Genomic DNA, 22452 nt, shown 5'->3' with positions numbered 1-22452 from the left:
TTAAACACTCCTACAATATCCTTAGTGGAATGTTTCAAGGTACCAGTTTTAGAACGAATGGAAGAAATAGCCATTGAGGATACTCTCTTTTTAACCTTCCATGATAGGAGTTTAAGAGATTGAGGAGTTCGAAACCAATATTTTTGTTTTATAAAAGCCATTTGTTTTTGAATCTTGGAGACGTCAAGAGATTCTAATTTTTTTCTTTCTATAAGAAGTTTTGAATAAGTTTTTTTGCTACCAAATTTTTTAAATTTCTCTTCCAATTTGGTAATGTTAGCAACCAAATCAGATCTAATTTTTTCTTTTTCTTTTTTATACGAAGAGGCAATAGCCATAAATCTGCCACGAATTACAGCTTTAAAAGAATCCCAAACTATATGCTGGGGTACTCCACACTCCATATTGAATTGAAAAAATTCTTTAATGTCTTTTTCAATGGAATCTGTAACCGATTTCATAGACAGAAGTTTACTATCCAATCTCCAATTAAAAGAAAAAGATCTGTCAGTAACGCCTGACATATACCCTTCCAACCATGCATGATCAGACCAAATCATTGGGCCAATTTCTACTTTAGAAAAAAGATTAGAAATAGAATCTGAAACTAAAAGAAAATCTATTCTGGAATAAGTTTGATGACGAGAAGAAAAAAAGGTATAATCTCTTTCATTTGGATGTCTGCTTCTCCAAATGTCTGACAGATTATAGGATTGAAAAACTTGAGCTAAATCATTTTGGCCATTCAAATCTTTTGATTGAGACCGTTTATTGGCAGATATAGGTAGCAGGCTTTTTTGAGATCTATCTAAAGAAGGATTAACAACATAGTTGAGATCTCCTCCCAAGATAATGGGCCCTGTATGAAAGGTTTGAAGTTGTGACAACGTATCTTTAATAAATGCAATTTGCCCATCATTTGGAGCATACACCGATGCCAGAGTATAAGGGCTACCATTAAAGACCCCATTGATAAAAATATACCGACCCCTAGGGTCAATTGAGGAATTTTCAAAAGTGAATTGGACTGATTTACCTATTAGGATGGCCACACCTCTTGCTTTGGAAGACCCATAAGCTTGAAATTGATGAGCAAAAAATTTGGACTGGAAGACCCTGGGCTGGTTACCCTTAAGGTGAGTTTCTTGCAAAAAAATTATATCTGGTTTCTGACGAGAGATGGCAGAGGCAACCCGTTTTTTCTTAATTAAATTATTTAGCCCGTTACAGTTTAGAGAAAGAAATTTCAAGTGGCACTCTGCCATAATTGAAAGAGGAAAAAACCAAGGTTATCAAAATTATTACAATTTATAGCATTTAACCCAGGTGCCACCAGGATAGCTCGAGATGAATCCTGTAGATCAAATTTCAAAGGTATGAGGACAGATTTCAAATCAAAGGCTTTAAAAAACTTCCAGCTAAAACCATAATAATTCAATACAGTTATGCTGCCCATAACAAAAACAAAAAACCATAACCAACACCAGTGGTCTAGCATTAACAGACACTAGCCACTAACTCACCCTCCAACTCTGTTAACCCAAACTTGGGAAAACAACAACTACTTACTTAAAAGGTTAAATTTGAAGCGGAAGTCTTCCTTGCTGAAGACACCACACAACTAGCAACAACTACCAAATGGAGCTATTTAAAAAAAACCGAAGTTCTCCATTCTCCCTCTCTGCCAAAAATGCTTATATTTAACAATATCAACCCAGCAAAATTAAAATTTATAAACAAAATAACAGAGCCGAATGTATAGAGAGTTTTATAATGAAAGGCCACACAAAGCTGATTGAATCAAGGCTAAAATGCCTAGAAAGCTACATATAATAAAATCTGTGCCTTTTATCAACTCAGATTAGTGAATTAAAGATAAGTACAGGCAAACTAATATACCATGTGTAACAGCATCGGATCTCGATCACAAAGTTATAGTGAGACTTAAGACACTATGATAAAAATACAATGAAACTTTAAACAGAATTGTGAACACTATTAAATACTGATCTCCCCAAACACTCCCCACCAACTATCCTTCAGCCTCTTATAAGCCTATGTAGGGAGATGTGATAGTAAGGGAAACAAATTTCCAAACCCTCATAATATCATACGGCACAAACTGACACACACATACATTCCCTACCAACCCTCTGTCTCACACACTCATTTCCATTCAAGAATTCACAAAGGAAGGGAAAAGGACCTGACACTTCATTAACTCACAGTAGAAAGAAATATATTGATATAAAGCCCTGATCATACTATTCAAGTTTCTCACTCAGATCTACCCCCCCTCTCACTCTCTCTCACTCTCTCACTCACTCCCACACCCTCTCTCGTCACCCAGCCTCCCCATTCAAACACCTACTTCCACTTACTTTTTAAACCATATATTCCAAGTCACTCCACTCTTCCAATCATGCATACCCAATCAACCAAGAAGATTTCCTTTAATGAGTTGATTTAAATTAATAACTCCCTCACATTCATAACATTGCTTTCAAAAAAATATAAATAACAAGGGGGAAAAAAAAAGGGGGGGAACCCCCCAATTTCATATATAAACACTGCTTCATAAGCACCACGTAGGCAAAGCTTATAAGTCAGCAGTTCGGTAGGCAAAGCTTATATGTCAGGGGGAAAAGGACGCCAGGAATCCTCAACAAAAAAAAAAAAAAGGGGGGGGGAGATTTCTGCATAGCAACAGTTCCAGCATTTAGCTTCTAGAAGAAACAGGCCGATCAGGACGGTTCAAAGGCACACGACGCCATCTAGTATCTGAAGTTATTGAATGAACATGTGAGGCTGCTTCCAGAAGGCCGGTGGGAACAGGAAGATTCATATCGCGGAGCATGCATAGGCCTGAGTCGAGATCTGCAGCTACAAATGACTGATCCTGCACTGTAACTTGCAGCTTGTACGAAGCAACCCATCGATATCTGATGTTTTCCCTGTTCAGGATTTCTATAATTGGCTTCAAATTTTTCCGCCTTTGCAAGGTTTCAGAAGACAAATCCTGTAGAATTTGGACGTTGTAATCTCCTAGCAGAAGAGGATTTATAGCCCGGGCTTTTTGCAGCAACTTGGATTTCACTGAGGCAGAAGAGAAACGGACTAAAATGTCCCTAGGCAACGAAGTTTTCTGTCTGCGCAATGGGCCAATTCTATATACTGTTTCCAGGGCACAGAGATCAGAGTCAGAAAAACCCAATGCCTTCGATAACCAGGAGACTATAAGAGTTTTTAAATCAGAGGGGGAGGCAGAATTCTCGGGGAGCCCACGAATTTTAACATTCCCCAATTTCAGTTGGTTCTCAAGTGCAATAATTTTATCAGTGGCCCATTCATCTCTTTTATAAAAATACTGAGAGTCCTCCTGCACAGCACTTGCCATGTTAAAAGCAGAATCTGCCGTCTCTGCCACCTTCTCTAAGGACGTTTTGAAACCCTCCAATTGAGCAGAAAGGGGCTGGATCATGGCAGATATTTTGTCAGTCATATTTTGTTCCAGTTTTTGAAAAGCCTCCATTACCTCAGAACGAAATGAAGCTAGGTCTGCTGCTGTGTTTTCCCCTCCTTCCGACGCCATCTTGCTTGCAGGGCTGCTTGCTTTTCCTGAGGCCTTAGCCTTGGGCTTTTTTGGAAAATAGTCTTTAACAGAGTTCCTTGAATTTCTTTTTGATCTGGGCTTTTGACCATCTACTGTTCCCATACTAATTAAAGAAAAAAAAGAAAACAAACAACAACGCTGGGCGCTTGCTTAAGTGGATTTGGCAGGGGTAAGTAAGGAGCTCTGCTTTCAGGCGTCCATTCCCTATGCGTGCGACGCCACGCCCCGCGAACTCTTATCGGGGCGAACTGGGTTTGATTCCCCACTCCTCCACTTACAGCTGCTGGAATGGCCTTGGGTTATCCATAGCTATTGCAGGAGTTGTCCTTGAAAGGGCAGCTGCTGGGAGAGCCCTCTCAGCCCCACCCACCTCACAGGGTGTCTGTTGCAGGGAGAGAAGATATAGGAGATTGTAAGCCGCTCTGAGTCTCTGATTCAGAGAGAAGGGCGGGATATAAATCTGCAGTCTTCTTCTACAAGAGCTATGGCTGACCCAAGGCCATTCCAGCAGCTGCAAGTGGAGGAGCGGGGAATCAAACCTGGCAAGAACAGGTGCTACTTACCCACTAGGACGGTGATGACCTTATTGCTGGCGTACTGCTCGATTTCCCGCAGCCATTCCGGGAGGCATCGGAATGACTCTTCGCAGGTGATGTCATAGGTGAGTATCAGTGCATTGGCGCTGCGGTAGTAGCTCTGCGTGATGGACCGGAATCTCTCCTGGCCGGCCGTGTCCCAAATCTGCAGCTTTTCCCCGCAGCGTTATAAGAGAGGTGGGGGGGGGGGGAAGAAGAAAGGAAATGACAGCATAAGTACATAATCCTCAACCAATAGCGCGTCGCAGAGCCGTGAGCCGCCCACACGAGAACAAATCCCGAAGTGGAGAAGCAGGATGTATGTCCTCCCACATGCATTGTCAGAGCTCCCCAAAAAATTAACAGCAGCCCTACTGGGTAGAACCAAAGGAAAAGGAAAGGTCCCCTGTGCAAGCACCAGTCGTTTCCGACTCTGGGGTGACGCTGCTTTCACAGCGTTTTCACGGCAGACATTTTACGGGGTGGTTTGCCCTTGCCTTCCCCAGTCATCTACGCTTTCCCCCCAGCAAGCTGGAGACTCATTTGACCGACCTCAGAAGGATGGAAGGCTGAGTCAAGCTCGAGCTGGCTACCTGAAAACCCAGCTTCCGCCGGGGATCGAACTCAGGTCGTGAACAGAGCTTAGGACTGCAGTGCTGCAGCTTTACCACTCTCCGCCACGGGGACCAAGGGCCATCCCTTTAATGTTTTTATGCTGTGAGCTGCCCTGAGCCTGCTTCAGCGGGGAGGGCGGGATATAAATAAAATAAAATAAATCCAACCCAAATTTCTGCTTCCAACTGTGGACAGCCAGATGATTCAGCGAAGCCCACTGTGTGTGCGTGCGGTTTTATAGTTTAGAAGAAGGAAGGGGCGTGATAAGAGCATAAGAGAAACCATGTTGGACCAGGCCAATGGCCACAGTGCCACACTCTGGCCAAAAAAACCCAGGTGCCATCAGGAGGTCCATCAGTGGGGCCAGGACACTAGAAGTCCTCATGCTGTTTCCCTCCCAAGCACCAAGATTACAAGCATCACTGCCCCAGACAGAGAGTTCCAACAATACGCTGTGGCTAATAGCCACTCATGGACGTCTGCTCTAGATGTTTATCCAATCCCCTCTTGAAGCAGGCTATGCCTGTAGCCTCCTGTGGCAGTGAATTCCACATGTTAATCACCCTTTGGGTGAAGAAGTACTTCCTTTTATCCGTTTTAACCCGACTGCTAAGCAATTAGAGGCTGAGAGAATTAAGTACAATGTGGGGAATGGGCAATGGCGGGAAAAGAGCTTTTGCTCCTCTCCTGCCAGTTCAGATCTGCCTCTCGAGCCCTGCTCTCTGTGTCCCCTCCTTCAGAGGTGAGGTGGGTACTTTCTGAATGGAGTGTTCTAAAGAGGCTCGCTTCAGACAGTCTTGCTCAAGTTGCGTCAGTTAATATCACTGCGTGACCCCTGAGTTCTGGCATACAGGGAAGGAAAAAATTGCCTCTCCACATGATTCAGGGTTGCATTCACCTCTGTGCTGTCCCCTGGCCGTTTTTACAATTACACCCACGCTGAGACACACGTTCCTTTGCTGCGTTTTGAGGTTTACATTCAAGGCACAGAGCTGAGATGAGATGGCAACGCCAGGCGAGCCTCAGAGGCAGCCTCTTGAAGTCCACATGTGGTATTTAGCCTTTCCCCAGGTCTGCAGCTGGTGGGAAGAAGGCAGCCGTTCACCCATGGAATCCATTACGAGAGCGTTAGGACTGGGAGTCACCCTCCCTAAAACTGCAGCAGCAGAAGAGGTTTTTAAACAGAGGCTAGCTGGCCATCTGAGAGCAATGAAGATCCTGTGAATTCGGGGGGGGGGGGGTATTTGTGAGTTTCCTGCATTGTGAAGGGGGTTGGACTAGATGGCCCTGGAGGTCCCTTCCAACTCTATGATTCTAGGCAAGAAACCTTGTCACGTTCTCAGGGTGCAGGCAGGCAGGAGTCCAAAGCCAGTCCAAGGTCAAAGTCCAGGAAGTCAAGCAGGAGCCAAGTCACCAATGCAGAATCACAAACCGGAATCAGAAGTCAATGTCCAAAAGCCAAAAGGTCAGGGTGCCAAGGAAATCAAGCAGGTCAGGACCAGGAATCAGGAAGGAGCGTGGATGCAAGCCAGAGAAGAGACTTGTTGCTTCCACAAGGTTACCAGGTCCTGGGTGGGAGCTATACGGGTGTCTCAATCAGCCTGCTCCCTGGGTGGCAGTGATTCTGCTAGAACTCAGGGCTGAGAGATCTGAAGCATCGGCGTGCCTCATGTCTTCACTCTGAAAGTTCTTTCCGGAGCCTGCTTTGAACTCTTGAGATGGGAGGAGGAGAGCTTGGAGGAGATTGATCGCCAACAGCTGACACTGGTGCCTGGAGAGTGATTGATGGGCCAGCTGCTGTTTGTTCAGCTGAGGAACTGGCTGGCAACTCTTCCAGGTCTGTTAACCCTTCCAGCTCCTCCTCATCAGGGCTTCATGACAAACCTCTCCCCATTCCAGAGCCCAGCCCTGGAAGAGGGGAACCAGTTTGCACATGTCCCGTTCTTCACGGCCATCTCCCTGCAAGAGTTAACGGGGTTTAGGCCCAACCTACTATTAATTTATTTAGATCTCTATCCCCTCCTTCCCACGAAGGGACTCGGGGCGGGTCACATCAGTAAAGCAGGAGCCCCAGACTTTTCGAGCATGGCGGCACACTTGAAATTTTGACAGTGGCATGGTTTGGCACAGCAACAAAATGGTTGCCACAGGAAGAGGAGGAGGAGGCCACAAAACTTCAGCAACACATGGCAGATCCCTTGCATTGTGGCAGCAGTTGCTGCCAAAAATCTGCGCAGGAAACCAAGCCAAACCAAGGAAACCAACAGGGGTTTGGATAAACATATGGAGCAGAGGTCCATCAGTGGCTATTAGGCACAGGGTGTTGTTGGAAGCCTCTGTCTGGGGCAAGTCATGCTCTGTGTCTTAGTGCTTGGGGGGGGCACAGTGGGAGGGCTTCTAGTGTCCTGGATCCACTGATGGACCTTCTGATGGCGCCTGGTTTTTTGGCCACTGTGTGACACAGTGTGTTGGACCACTGACCTGATCCAACATGGCTTCTCTTATGTTCTTATGCCTCCCAACACTTAATCAGAAGCCTTCCTGAGTAAAAGCCCTACCTGGTCCTGCCCACTGCCAAAAAAACACTTGGTGGGCACCGGAAAAGGTGTCGTGGGTGCCATGGTGCCCAAGAGCACCTGGTTGGGTTGATATTTCCAAATCCTGCGCCCACCAGGTTTTCAATTAGCTCCTCCCCTGAGCTGTGGCTTTCTCTCCTCATCAGGGCTGACCTTTGTGTAGCAGCAAGGGCAGCAAGCTCTTGGGGGCACAGAAATTCAAGCCGAATGAGCACAGAACCATTTCCTAGGGCCCCTTTGGCTGAGTGCATTCAGGGAAGGGAACAGACGTGCCCGCCGATACCAGTATTTTCAGCCTGTAAAAGCTAACTGTAATTGCTGTCCTCAACTCGGGGGGTGATTTATGCTCGCTGTTTTTGGTATGAGCCACCCTGCACTTTCCAGAGCTGCTGACCTACGCAGACATCACCTCACCGACAAAAGGCCAGAGCTCAGCTTCCAGAGGAAAATGCACAATCCCTGGTCCTCGACGTTGCCTATTCCTTTTTCGGATAGTGATGTCAGGGTTCTGTGGCTAGCAAATGAGTTCCCGCTGGCCTTTTTCTACAAAAAAAGCCCTGCTTTTTTCTCATCCCAAGTCACATTTTCTCCACTGAGAAAACCCACCTCGGGGATGCCAGGTTGAGATAAAAGCATACATGTGTAAAATATAAACCTAACTTAGAATCATATCATCATAGATTTGGAAGGGACTTCCAAAGTCATCTAGTCTAACCCCCTGCACAACGCAGAAAACTCACAAATACCTCCCCTGACACACCCCCGGAGACACCTGCACCACACCCAGAAGATGGCAGGAAAAAAAACCCTCCAGAGCCAGTTTGGTGTAGTGGTTGAGTGTGCAGACTCTTATCTGGGAGAACTGAGTTTGATTCCCCACTCCTCCACTTGCACATGCTGGAATGGCCTTGGGTCAGTCACAGCTCTTGAAGGAATTGTCCTTGAAAGGGCAGCTGCTGTGAAAGCCCTCTCAGCCCCACCTACCTCACAGGATGTCTGTGGGGGGGGGGGAGGTAAAGGAGATCGTGACCACTCTGCAACTCTGAGATTCAGAGTATAGAGCAGGATATACAGTATGTCACAGAAGTGAGTACACCCCCTCACATTTTATAAATATTTAAGTATATCTTTTCAAGTGACAACACTGAAGAAATGACACTTGGCTACAATGTAAAGTAGTGAGTCTACAGCTTGTATAACAGTGTAAATGTGTTGTCCCTTCAAAATTACGCAACACACAGCCATTAATGTCTAAACTGCTGGCAACAAAAGTGAGTACACTCCTAAGTGATAATGTGCAAATGGGACCCAAAGTGTGGCCACCATTATTTTCCAGCACTGCCTTAACCCTCTTGGGCATAGAGTTCATCAGAGCTTCACAGGTTGCCACTAGAGTCCTCTTCCACTCCTCCATGACAACGTCACGTAGCTGGTGGATGTTAGAGACCTTATGCACCTCCACCTTCCGTTTCAGGATGCCCCACAGATGCTCAATAGGGTTTAGGTCTGGAGACATGCTTGGCCAGTCCAAGCAGGGGTAGAGCAGGGATGGCCAAACTGCAGCTTGGGAAGGAATCGCATGTGGCTCTTTCACACAAATTGTGTGGCTCGAGAAGCCCCCACCACCCCGTTGGCTTGGCTTGGAGAAGGCAGTTGTCTCTTTAAATGCTTCTCCAAGCCAGACCAGCCATTGGCTCGGAGAATGCATTTAAAGTCAAAGCTGCTCTCCAATGTGGTTTTTTCCTTCCTTCCTTCCTTCCTTCCTTCCTTCCTTCCTTCCTTCCTTCCTTCCTTCCTTCCTTCCTTCCTTCCTTCCTTCCTTCCTTCCTTCCTTCCAGTTTGGTGTAATGGTTAAGTGCACGGACTCTTATCTGGGAGGACTGGGTTTGAGTCCCCACTCCTCCACTTGCACCTGCTGGAATGGCCTTGGGTCAGCCATAGCTCTGGCAGAGGTTGTCCTTGAAAGGGCAGCTGCTGTGAGAGTCCTCTTGGCCCCACCCACCTCACAGGGTGTCTGTTGTGGGGGGAGAAGATATAGGAAATTGTAAAACGCTCTGAGTCTCTGATTCAGAGAGAAGGGCAGAGTATAAATCTGCAGCCTGCTTCATCTTCTACAAAGGCAATGTGAAAACTGAGCCGAAAGTAGTACTCTTCCCAGACTCTAGTCCAGGGGTGGCCAAACCCGCTTAATGTAAGAGCTACATAGAATAAATGCCAATTTACTGAGAGCCACAAGACACGACCATCAGATGTCTGAGAGCTGCAAGACAGGAAGGAAGAGAGGGAGGGAGGAAAGCAAACAGATGGGGGGAGAGGTCGAAAGAAAGCAACTTTGACTTCAAATGCATTCTCCAAGCTGCCAGCTGGCTTGGCTTGGACAAGTGATTTAAAGCAAGAAATGCCTTCCCCAAGATGGCTGACAGGGTGGCGGGGGCTTCAAGAGCCACACAATATGTGTGAAAGAGTCACAGCTTGGCCACCCTTGCTCTAGGAGTTTAAAACACAGGAAATCTGCCTTTCATATCTCACCTAAAGCACAAATGGACATGGGGGTTAGGGGGGAGAGAGGAAACAGGAAAAACCCAGCTCAAGCTTACCTTCACCTTTTCACCGTTGATCTCGACTGTTTTGATCATAAAGTCAACCCCGATGGTGGCTCCTTGGCCTGGTGGGAAAAGCCCCTTCAAAGAAAGAACAAGACTGTTACTCTTGCAGCACTCTGGACACGAGAGGCTTGAACATCTCTGCCTTGGGATCGCTGCTCCTTCCCCCCAGCTTCAGGAGCCTGACATGTCAGGCTGAGCAGGAGCTCCACACACAACAAAAGGATATTCACAAGACACAGGCACGTGACCTATTTGTTTGGGTTTTGACATATGCTCGGGGGCAACGTTCCCTCTAAGCCGCAGAGTCTTGGGAGCAAAAATTCTACTTTGCGAGCTACTGGCAATAAAGCGGTGAGCTTCTGCATAAATGATCCTGCTCTGGGGTCATCCTTCCTGAGCGAAGAGATAAATGTGAGCTGGAGGCTAAAGATCTGTGAGCTAACTCACGCTAACTCAGCTCAGAAGGAACACCTGGCTTGGGGGAGGTGTCCCCAAAAGAACAGTGCCTGATGCAGGCTGACGTTCCTTTAAATTAGCAAGTGGCATCGCAAAGTTACATAAAAATACTGCAGCCAGAGCAATAATTTTTCGTTGTTTTCCACAAGCTAGGCGGCGGCGGCGGTCTGCAGTGGAGCCGTGGTAGCAAGTGCCATCAAGTTACAGCTAACATTTGCACATATGAACATATGAAGCTGCCTTCTATGGAATCAGACCCTCGGTCCATCAAAGTCAGTATTGTCTGCTCAGACTGGCAGCGGCTCTCCAGGGTCTCAAGCTGAGGTTTTTCACACCTATTTGCCTGGACCCTTTTTTGGAGATGCCGGGGATTGAACCTGGGACCTTCTGCTTCCCAAGCAGATGCTCTGCCACTGAGCCACCATCCCTCCCCATCAATATATCATATGAACATATAAACATATGAAGCTGCCTTCTATGGAATCAGACCCTGGGTCCATCAAAGTCAGTATTGTCTTCTCAGACTGGCAGCGGCTCTCCAGGGTCTCAAGCTGAGGATTTTCACACCTATTTGCCTGGACCCTTTTTGGAGATGCCGGAGATTGAACCTGGGACCTTCTGCTTCCCAAGCAGATGCTCTACCACTGAGCCACCGTCCCTCACCTGACTGGCAGCGGCTCTCCAGAGTCTCAAGCTGAGGATTTTCACACCTATTTGCCTGGACCCTTTTTAGATGGAGATGCCGGGGATTGAACCTGGGACCTTCTGCTTACCAAGCAGATGCTCTACCACTGAGCCACCGTCCCTCCCAGGTTCTTTATTTCTTTGATGGGATTTCTATCCCACCGAAGCACGCTCGGGGAGGGTTACGACATAAATACAATCAGGGCTCCCCCTCCCCTAGAAAAAGCCCACCAGGGGCTTATTTGCATATTAGGCCACACCCCCTGAAGCCATGCCAGCCAGAGCAGCATTTCCTGTGCGTTCCTGCTCCAAAAAAAGCCCTGAATACAATGCATACAATATCACAGTAAAAGCATAACATTCTCCATAAAGGCAATGTATCACATACAAGTTATAGAACAATAAGATAGCGATATCTCCACATCCGCTCACTGATGTTTGGATTTCAGATTTAAAGCATAGCAATATGAATCATGTGAGCAGAACAGGTCCGGGTCAGTGAGAGCTAGTTTGGTGTAGTGGTTAAGTGTTTGCCCTCTAATAAGGGAGAACCAGCTTTGATTCCCCACTCCTCCACCTGCACCTGCTGGAAAGGCCCTGGGTCAGCCATAGCTCTCGTAGAGCTGTCCTTGAAAGGGGAGCTTCTGTCAGAGCTCTCTCAGCCCCAACCCACCTCACAGGGTGTTCATTGTGGGGGAAGAAGATAAAGGAGACTGTAAGCCGCTCTGAGTCTCTGATTCAGCTAGATGGGCGGGGTATAAATCTGCAATTCTTCTTGGGTCAATTTACAGCAGAAGGGCCGATCGTAATCCTATGTCCCTGGCTGGCGGAAGAGCTCCATCTTACAGGCCCAGAGGAACTGTAGTAGGTCTCGCAGGGCTTTGATTTCCATGGGGAGCTCATTCCGCCAGGTCGAGGCCAGAGCCAAGAAGGCAAGAGATGTTCAGAGGGGGTTTGCCATTGCCTGCCTCTGCGACACGACCCTGGCATCCCTAGGAGGTCTCCTGTCCGAATGCTAACCGAGGCCGACTCTGCTTAGATTCCGAGAGCTGACGACACTGGGCTACCCTGGGCTGGTCTGCAGCAAGGCTCCCTCTCAGCCACGGGTGGCCAGACTTGCTTAATGTAAGAGCCACACAGAATAAACGCCAGATGTCTGACAGCCACAAGACATGAATGTCAAATGTTTGAGAGCTTTAGGGAGGGAGGGAGGGAGGGAGGGAGGGAGGGAGGGAGGAAGGAAGGAAGGAAGGAAGGAAGGAAGGAAGGAAGGAAGGAAGGAAGGAAGGAAGGAAGGAAGGAAGGAAGGAAGGAAGGAAGGAAGGAAGGAAGGAAGGAAGGAAGGAAAGAAGGAAGAAAAAGAAGGAAGAAAAAGAAGGAAGAAAAAGAAGTACTTTTCTCCCTTTCTCACAATACAAGAACTCGTGGGCATTCGATTAAATTGCTGAGCAGACAGGTTAAAATGGATAAAAGGAAATACTTCTTCACCCAAAGGGTGATTAACATGTGGAATACACTGCCACAGGAGGTGGTGGCGGCCACAAGCATAGCCACCTTCAAGAGGGGTTTAGATAAAAATATGGAGCAGAGATCCATCAGTGACTATTTGCCACAGTGTGTGTGTGTGTGTGTATATATATATATATATATAATAATTTTGCCAGTGTGTGACACAGAGTGTTGGACTGGATGGGCCACTGGCCTGATCTAACATGGCTTCTCTTATGTTCTTATGAGGCTCCATGACAACAGCTACCTGGATTCTGGGGGAAGACCAATCAAGAGTCCGCAGGCCAGCCGTGTAGCCTGTACCTATAGTTGAGTGTTTTGGGGTGGGGTTATTTGCATGTATATAAAGCGGGGCCCTTGGCCCTGCAAAGCTGCTCAGTTTTCCTTACCGCTATGCTGTAATCACTGAACAAAGAGCTGAATTCGCTATCTCCTGAGCGTCCTCATGCTTTGAGTCCAGTACTTTTCACTCCCGTATGCTTTAAATGCTCTTTTTAAAGGACAAGTCCAGTCTTCTGGAAATGTCCGACGGCTGCACTAGCAACAGAAATAGGCAGGCGCAGAGATTTCCGCTCAGATCCTGCTCTGGCGCGGTTCAAGTACTGCAAGCAGCATCGGCTTCTCTCCGAGGCGCTGGCTCGCTTGTTGTGTCAGCTGGGACCCATCCACCTCTCCAGATGCCAGCCAGAAGGCTAAAGAGCAACATCACTAGCTGTGCATTTTTACAGTTCTCCCTCGAGGGATCTACTCAACTCTGGCTCCCACAGCCATCCCCCGGCAGCCAGGGAAAGTGTGGAATTGGGGAGGGGGGCGGGGAGGAAGAGGAGAAGATTTAAAATTTCCAAAGACTATTTTTTTTTGTTTAAAGCTCCCTGTGGGTTAAAGAGTGCTGACAATTTAAAATTTCCAAATTGCCGAGGAACACTCAGCGTGTTGCATAATCTCTCGAGGCAAGCTTCTTTTCCAAGCCAGGCGTGAAGCCAATTCAACGCTGCCTTTACCCTCTGAACTTCTTTTTACACGGTAGGAAATGAGGCCTCTTTTTTTTTCTTTTTTGCATGGTGGTGGTCGTCGCTTTTTGGCTCAGTGGACCTCCCCCTCCTTTCACCTTCCCGCCAAATTTTTTTCCCAAGGGTTTAAAAGGAGAGCCAGTTTGGTGTAGTGGTTAAGTGTGCGGACTCTTATCTGGGAGAACCAGGTTTGATTCCCCACTCCTCCACTTGCACCTGCTGGCATGGCCTTGGGTCAGCCATAGCTCTGGCAGAGGTTGTCCTTGAAAGGGCAGCTGCTGTGAGAGCCCTCTCCAGCCCCACCCACCTCACAGGGTGTCTGCTGTGAGGGGAGAAGACATAGGAGATTGTAAGCCGCTCTGAGTCTCTGATTCAGGGAGAAGGGCGGGATACAAATCTGCAATTCTTCTTCTTCATAGCTCTGGCAGAGGTTGTCCTTGAAAGGGCAGCTGCTGTGAGAGCCCTCTCCAGCTCCACCCACCTCACAGGGTGTCTGTTGTGAGGGGAGAAGACATAGGAGATTGTAAGCCGCTCTGAGTCTCTGATTCAGGGAGAAGGGCGGGATACAAATCTGCAATTATTCTTCTTCTTCATAGCTCTGGCAGAGGTTGTCCTTGAAAGGGCAGCTGCTGTGAGAGCCCTCTGCAGCCCCACCCACCTCACAGGGTGTCTGTTGTGGGGGAGGAAGGTAAAGGAGATTGTGAGCCGCTCAGACTTCGGAGTGGAGGGTGGGATATAAATCCAATATCTTCTTCTTCTAGCGAGCCAGTTTGGTTTAGTGGTTAAGTGTGCGGACTCTTATCTGGGAGAACCAGGTTTGATTCCCCACTCCTCCACCTGCACCTGCTGGAATGGCCTTGGGTCAGCCATGGCTCTCGCAGAGTTGTCCTTGAAAGGGCAGCTTCTGTCAGAGCTCTTTCAGTCCCACCCACCTCACAGGGTGTCTGTTGTGGGAGAAGAAGATAAAGGAGATTGTGAGCCGCTCTGAGACTCTGATTCAGAGAGAAGGGCGGGGTATAAATCTACAGTCTTCTTCTAGTCATGGAGACAAAGTCCAAGACTTGGGTTTCCAGTCTCCAGGTAGGGCTTGGAAATTCCCCAAAATTACAACTGATCTCCAGATAACACAGATCGGTTCCCCTGGAGAAAATGGCTGCTTTGGGATGGGCAGACTCTACAGCATCATACTCAGGTATAATGAGAGCCAGTTTGGTGTGGTGCTTAGGTGTGTGGACTCTTATCTGGGAGAACCAGGTTTGATTCCCCACTCCTCCACATGCACCTGCTGGAATGGCCTTGGGTCAGCCATAGCTCTGGCAGAGGTTGTTCTTGAAAGGGCAGCTGCTGTGAGAGCCCTCTCAGCCCCACCCACCTCACAGGGTCTGTTGTGGGGGGAGAAGATATAGGAGATTGTAAGCCGCTCTGAGTCTCTGATTGAGAGAGAAGGGCGGTGTATAAATCTGCAATTCTTCTTCTTCAGGTGACACCCCTCCAACTCCCACCCTCTCCAAAGTTCCAGCCATTTCCCAACCCAGAGCTGTTTCATCGGGCAGCTGTGTTAGTCTGCGGTAGAACAGCTGAATCTGTGTCCAGTGGCACCTTAAAGACCAGCGGGAGTTCCAGGGTTTAAGCTTTCGAGAGTTAAAACTACACAGTAGAACTGAAGTAGAGATCTGAGTCCTTTCATCCCAGTCTGGGGGCGAGAGGGTGAGAAAGCCATAGAGTCCACCCTTCCAAAGCAGCCATTTTCTCCAGGGGAGCTGACCTCTGCCACCTGGAGATCGGCGGTAAGTGTGGTAAGCAGTTAATTGAAATATACAACATGGGCGTTTAAGAGAAGCTGGTCTGAGGATCTTTGTCAGTTGACTTGTGAAGCAGCTGCAAATGCAGCGGAACGCGATTTAAGCTGGTGATTGCGTGAAGGCAAGATTTTCTCCTTCGGAAGCCAACATCAGTGGAAGGACTCCGTTTGGAATTTACTTCTGAGTAGTAATACTCCCTATAGACTTTTTAAAAAAATTTCCGGAGTGATCCCTGAGAACTGTATTCGTGTTTGGGACTTTATGCTCTCTACGTGATTCGTGTTTTCAGAATGATTTTTGGATGCTATCGCACAATATATTACATAGATGTCTGTAAAATTTGCAAACCGTATCTTGTATTTTTGACACAGTTGTTTTTTAGATTTTCTCCAGGGGAGCTGACCTCTGCCACCTGGAGATCGGTGCTAAGCGTGGAAGTCCTGCAAGTCTCACCTGGAGACTGGCAACCCTCCGTGGAGGGAGGATAAATTCTTTTAATGCCTTCAAATAGCAGCTGGCTTACGGCAACTGCAGAGAGTTTTCAAGGCAAGAGACAAGCGCAGTTACTTTGCCACTGTCGTCTCTGCATAGCAACCCCTGGGCCTCCAGGAAGGTCTCCCATCCAAACACTAACCAGGGTTGACCCTGCTTAGCTCCAGAGATCTGATGAGTTCAGGTGATCTGATGAGATCAGGCTAGCCTGGGCTCTCAAGGTGAGGAATCGTACAGGTGGATTTCACAGAAATGCTCAGAAAAAGGCAGGGCGGAGGTGCAGCCCTGTGTCTGAGAACGTTGTATTTTTAAACACAGGGCACTGAGATCACGTCTACCAAGACGAATATTTAAAACTCTTCTGCCCATAATTTCTCCAGTGCTCCAAAAAGGGAAGTGGCATATATTCCTGATGCTTCTCATTCAAAGCGTCTCTCATGCACTGCTTTTGTTTTCCCAAATCTAATATATCTAATAAATATCTATTATTATTATTATTATTTTATTTATATTCCATCCATTCCCCCATGGAGGCTCACAGAGCAGAGTACATCAAATACGTGATAGGAAAAAGGAAAGGCAAGGTCCCCTGTGCAAGCACCAGTCGTTTCCAACTCTGGGGTGACGTTGCTTTCACGTTTTCATGGCAGACTTTTTACGGGGTGGTTTGCCATTGCCTTCCCCAGTCATCTACACTTTCCCCCCAGCAAGCTGGGTACTCATTTTACCGACCTCGGAAGGATGGAAGGCTGAGTCAACCTTGAGCCAGCTACCTGAAAAGCCAGCTTCCACCAGGGATCGAACTCATGTTGTGAGCAGAGAGTTCCAATCACAGTACTGCAGTACTGCTGCTTTACCACTCTGCGCCACGGGGCTGCCAATTAAAACAGCTAAAATCATAATAAAATCAGTTGCAGCATTAAGCTCAGAAACTAATCAGCACTTTACATACCGTGTATTATGATGTTACATAACCGACTGGCCTCTAATAAATAATAAATCTAAATCACAGGTAATTTAAAATATCTAATAAATATCCAATATCTAATAAATCTAAATCATACATAATTTTTAAAATTAATTTTAACATTTCACAAGAACAATAATGGCAAAAAAAAAATAAATCTAATAACCCTGCACTTTTTCAACAGTAGTTACAAAAATAGCAAAGCGTTATCCATTCTTAGCGGAACACAAAGTCCGTGTACTTTTTTGGGGAGCTTACACTGTTCATTTGGATTTGCCAGAATCAATTTTAAAAAGGAAAACCATTTTTCAACAAAGCTGCCTTCTACTGAATCAGGACACTGGTCCATCGAGGACAGTCTTGTCTACTCCGACCGGCAGCAGCTCTCCAGGGTCTCAGGCTGAGGTCTTTCCCATCACCTGCTACCTGGTCCTCTCACACAGAGGGCAAAGCAGCCATAAGAACATACATATGGGATCAGGCCAATAGCCCATCCAATCCAACCCTCCATGTCACACAGTGGCCAAAACCCAGGTGCTATCAGGAGGTCCACAAGGCCTCCAGGGTTTCAGGCTGACGTCTTTCACATCATAAGAACATAAGAAAAGCCATGCTGGATTAGGCCAATGGCCCATCCAGTCCAACAATCTGTGCCACAAAGTGGCAAAAAAACTCAAAAAACCAGGTGCCATCAGGAGGTCTAGCAGTGGGGTCAGGACGTTAGAAGCCCTCCCACTGTGCCTCCCCAAGCACCAAGAATACAGAGCATCACGGCCTCAGACAGAGAGTTCCAAAAACACGCTGTGGCTAATAGCCACTGATGGACCTCCGCTCCAGATGTTTATCCAACCCCCTCTTGAAGCTGGCTATGCTTGCAGCAGCCGCCGCCACCTCCTGCGGCAGTGAATTCCATCTGTTAATCACCCTTTGGGTGAAGAGGGACTTCCTTTTATCCGTTCTAACATCACCCGCTGCCTGGTTCCTTTTAACTGGAGATGCTGGGGACTGAACCGGAGACCCTTTGCATACAAAGCAGAAGATATTCCACTGAGCCATGGTCTCTCCCCTCTGACACTTGTGGTTACACTGCTGGACGAGGATCAGGTCTGAATCCCCCCAGTCTGCCCTTGGGCCCGTCGCAGACTCTCGGCCGAACCTACCCAAGAATCGCCTCCCCACAAAAGCCCCCCTTACCTGTGTGAAGCGCCTCACCAAGCAGGTCTTCCCCACGCCGGCGTTCCCAATTAAAACTATCTTGAAGAGAAAGTCATAATCTTCCATACTCATTTACACAGCTGCAAGGGGGAGAGAGAGAGAGAGAAGGAATATAAATGAACAAGTCCAAGGCACGGCCGGCCGCAGGCTTTCAAGGAGTGCCGCTCGACGCTCACGGATCGGGATCAGAAGGCAAACGCAAAAGGAGACAAATTGGAAGACGTGGCGACATTCCGGACAACAATGCCCTTTGCTCTCGCAGATAATTCAGGATAAAGGTCGCTACAGAAACGAGGACTTCTCCTCGGGCATGTCAAACAGCGTTCGGAAAACAGAAAGACGTAAAGCTGCCCTTCCGCGCTGTCAGACTGCAACCGGGGTAACCCCTGGCGGGCAGCCAGTGCCAACCAGAGCTAAAAAAGATCTTTCACAGAGCTGGTAAAAGGCATTAGTATAAGCAGAGGTGCCGGAGGAGAAATCTGGACAAGCCGACTCCAGTGTGGTTTGGTACGGGTGCAAAAGTTGGACAATGAATAAAGCTGACAAGAAGGAAACTGATTCCTCTTAAATGCGGTGTGGGAAGGAGAGGTTTACGGACACCATGGACTGCCAGAAAGAAAAATCTGTGGGGTCTAGATCGAAATCAAGTCTGAGCTCTCCCTAGAAGTTAAAATGACTCAACTGAGGCTATCGTACTTTGGACACATTGTGAATCACAGAGTTGGAAGAGATCTCCAGGGTCATCTAGTCCAACCCCTGAACAATGCAGGAACTTCACAAATACATCCCCACCCACACATCCCCAGTGAGCCCTGCTCCATGCCCAGAAGAAGAAGACTGCAGATTTATACCCCGGCCTTCTCTCTGAATCAGAGATTCAGAGCGGCTTACAATCTCCATTATCTTCTTCCCCCACAACAGACACCCTGTGAGGTGGGTGGGGCTGAGGGGGCTCTCACAGCAGCTGCCCTTTCAAGGACAACCTCTGCTAAAGCTATGGCTGACCCAAGGCCATTCCAGCAGCTGCAAGTGGAGGAGTGGGGAATCACACCCGGTTCTCCCAGATGAGAGTCTGCACACTCAACCACTACACCAAACTGGCTCTCAAAAAGAAGGCAAAAGCCTTTAGGATGCCTCGCAAAGCTGGCCTGGAGAAAAATTGCTGCCTGACCCCGAAGTGGCAACCAGGATTTCCCTGGGTGTGTAAGAAAGGGCCCCAAGAACTAAGCACTGATGCAGCCCTTCTTGCCTTCCCTCTTCTCATGATCTGCCTAGTTCACAGAATCAGCAGGGCTGCCTGGTGGCCATCTAGCCTCTATTTAGAAGCCCCCAAAGGAGAGCCCACCACCACCTCCCAAGGAAGCCCGTTCCTGTTGAGAAGTGTCACTGAACAAGCGAGCAAACTCACGAAAGCTCATGCCCTGCCACAAATGTTATTAGTCTTTAAGGGGCTATTAGACTCTTGCTGTTTTCTGCTACAAGAGTCACTGGAAAAGACAGTTAGAAGAAGTTGAAGGCAGCAGGAAAAGAGGGAGACCCAGAAGGATTGATTTAATCAAGAGAGCCAGTTTGGTGTAGTGGTTAAGTACGCAGAATCTTAACTGGGGGAAGTGGGTTTGATTCCCCACTCCTCCACTTGCACCTGCTGGAATGGCCTTGGGTCAGTCATAGTTCTCTTATCTGGGAGAACCGGGTTTGATTCCCCACTCCTCCACTTGCACCTGCTGGAATGGCCCTGGGTCAGCCATAGCTCTCTTATCTGGGAGAACCGGGTTTGATTCCCCACTCCTCCACTTGCACCTGCTGGAATGGCCTTGGGTCAGTCATAGTTCTCTTATCTGGGAGAACCGGGTTTGATTCCCCACTCCTCCACTTGTACCTGCTGGAATGGCCTTGGGCCAGCCATAGCTCTCTTATCTGGGAGAACCAGGTTTGATTCCCCCACTCCTCCACTTGCAGCTGCTGGAATGGCCTTAGGTCAGCCATAGCTCTCTTATCTGGGAGAAGCAGGTTTGATTCCCCACTCCTCCACTTGCACCTGCTGGAATGGCCTTGGGTCAGCCATAGCTCTCTTATCTGGGAGAACCGGGTTTGATTCTCCACTCCTCCACTTGCAGCTGCTGGAATGGCCCTGGGTCAGCTCTCGCTCTCGCAGGAGTTGTCCTTGAAAAGGCAACTTCTGGGAGAGCTCTCTCAGCCCCACCTACCTCACAGGCTATTTATTGTCGGGGGGAGACGGTAAAGGAGATTGTGCCCGCTCTGAGATTCAGAGTATAGGGCAGGATATAAATCCAATATCTTCTTCTTCTTCAGTGGCCCTTGCTTCGTAAGTCCCGCAAAGCTGGCCAGCTCTAGACTGTCTGGTACCCTAGGCAAGGCTAACGTGTCTGGCATGCACCACCCCCCCTGCACTGATGATGTCACCAAGTCACATAGGGAGCACCCATTCATGACCCCCAGAAGCCCAGCGCCCTAGGTGATCACCTAGTTTGCCTAGCGGCAGGGCCGGCCCTGTAGAGTAGGACATTTTGGAGGGCACAGATTCACAGGGTCTCCGTAAGTTGGAAGCCACTGGATGGCACTCAACCCACAGAATTCCAGTGTTCCCGCAAATTTAAACTGGGACATTAAGGTAGTCCCCGCAGAGCAGTGGGGCCAGGCTTCACCGAGGCAGAGAGGCCATTCATTTATTATTTGGGGAGGGATGGTAGCTCAGTGGTAGAGCATCTGCTTGGTAAGCAGAAGGTCCCAGGTTCAATCCCCGGCATTTCCAGTTAAAGGACCAGCCAGTAGACGATGAGAAAGACCTCAGCCTGAGACCCTGGAGAGCCGCTGCCAATCTGAGTAGACAATACTGACTTTGATGGACCGAGGGTCTGATTCAGTAGAAGGCAGCTTCATATGTTCATTTATCAGTTCACAAAACTTACACCCTCCCTTTCCGTCCTCATAAGGGCCCCCAAAGTGGCTGACAATTTAAAGCATGCTTTTAAAACCATTAAAACCAACTGTCCTAAACACACATGATTGAAATTATTTTTAAAGAGCAGCGATACAAGGCATAAAAGCAGCAAGATGGGTCACCGCGTTAGTCTGTCTGCAGCCGTAGAAAAGAGCCAGAGTCCAGGAGGACCTTCAAGACTAACAACATTTTTGGCAGGGGAGGAGCTTTCGGGAGTCGCTGCTCACTTCGAAGCTCCATCCCTGCCACAAATCCTGCTAGTCTTTAGGATGCCTCTGGGGTCTTGAGAAAAACAGCAGCTAAAGCAAGGGGTGGCCAAACTAGCTTAATGTAAGAGCCGCACAGAATAAACATCAGGTTTGAGAGCCTCGAGACATGAATATCAGAGGGAGGGAGGGAGGGAGGGAGGGAGGGAGGGAGGAAGGAAGGAAGGAAGGAAGGAAGGAAGGAAGGAAGGAAGGAAGGAAGGAAGGAAGGAAGGAAGGAAGGAAGGAAGGAAGGAAGGAAGGAAGGAAGGAAGGAAGGAAGGAAGGAAGGCAAATAGATGGTGGGAGGGGGAGAGAGGGAGAGGTGGAAAGAAAGCAATCGGAGAAGCGATTTAAAGAGACAAATGCCTTCTCCAAGCTGGCGAAGAAGAAGATATTGGATTTATATCCCGCCCTCCACTCCAAAGAGTCTCAGAGGGGCTCACAATCTCCTTTACCTTCCTCCCCCACAACAGACACCCTGTGAGGTGGGTGGGGCTGAGAGGGCTCTCACAGCAGCTGCCCTTTCAAGGACAACTCCTGCGATAGCTATGGCTCATCCAAGGCCATTCCAGCAGCTGCAAGTGGAGGAGTGGGGAATCAAACCCGGTTCTCCCAGATAAAAGTCCGCACACTTAACCACTACACCAAACTGGCTCTCCTTTGCATATATGGCCACACACTGGGTTTGAGTCCCCACTCCTCCACTTGCAGATCCACAAGGTGGTGGAGGCGTCAAGAGCCATACAATATGTGCGAAAGAGCCACATGTTGCCCCTGAGCTAAAGCATTGATTAGGAAGGAGGGATCACTGAGAGAATGCCAGATGAAACCTAAAAGTCTTCAGCCACTGGCGCAAGACAGCAGCAGAAACAGACAGATGCATCTCCCGGGGAAGAGAGTTCCAGAGCTCTGGTGCCAGCACGAAGAAGGCCCTCTCCTGGGTAGCCACCTGCCGCATCTTAGAAAGCAAAGCAAGGCCTCCAAAGATGACTGTAGCGTTTGGGCAGGTTCGTAAGAGATTGGGGGCAGTCTTTCAGGAATGCTGGTCCTATAGGGCTTTGAAGGTCAAATCCAGCACCTCCCCAGGGGCTAGAGCAATCCCAGAAGTCAACACCTGCTGGG

General features: G+C 48.2%; 1 protein-coding gene across 1 annotated transcript in view; it reads right to left on the bottom strand.

The window, feature by feature from the left end:
• The window catches only part of RAB30 (RAB30, member RAS oncogene family), a 90360-nt gene that overhangs the window by 18786 nt on the left and 49122 nt on the right, over positions 1 to 22452 (bottom strand). Inside the window, exons 2-4 of the mRNA XM_060235002.1 lie at positions 18100 to 18200; positions 9977 to 10060; positions 4177 to 4360 (exon numbers count right to left, since the gene is read on the bottom strand). Coding sequence (XP_060090985.1) covers positions 4177 to 4360; positions 9977 to 10060; positions 18100 to 18192 — 361 coding nt within the window. The 5' untranslated portion in view covers positions 18193 to 18200. The remainder of the gene's footprint in view (positions 1 to 4176; positions 4361 to 9976; positions 10061 to 18099; positions 18201 to 22452) is intronic.

Source organism: Heteronotia binoei, chromosome 3 (genome assembly GCF_032191835.1).
Source record: "Heteronotia binoei isolate CCM8104 ecotype False Entrance Well chromosome 3, APGP_CSIRO_Hbin_v1, whole genome shotgun sequence".
NCBI classification, from domain to species: domain Eukaryota; kingdom Metazoa; phylum Chordata; class Lepidosauria; order Squamata; family Gekkonidae; genus Heteronotia; species Heteronotia binoei.
Note: the sequence above shows the minus strand (reverse complement) of the source record. Positions and strands in the feature narration are given on the sequence as shown.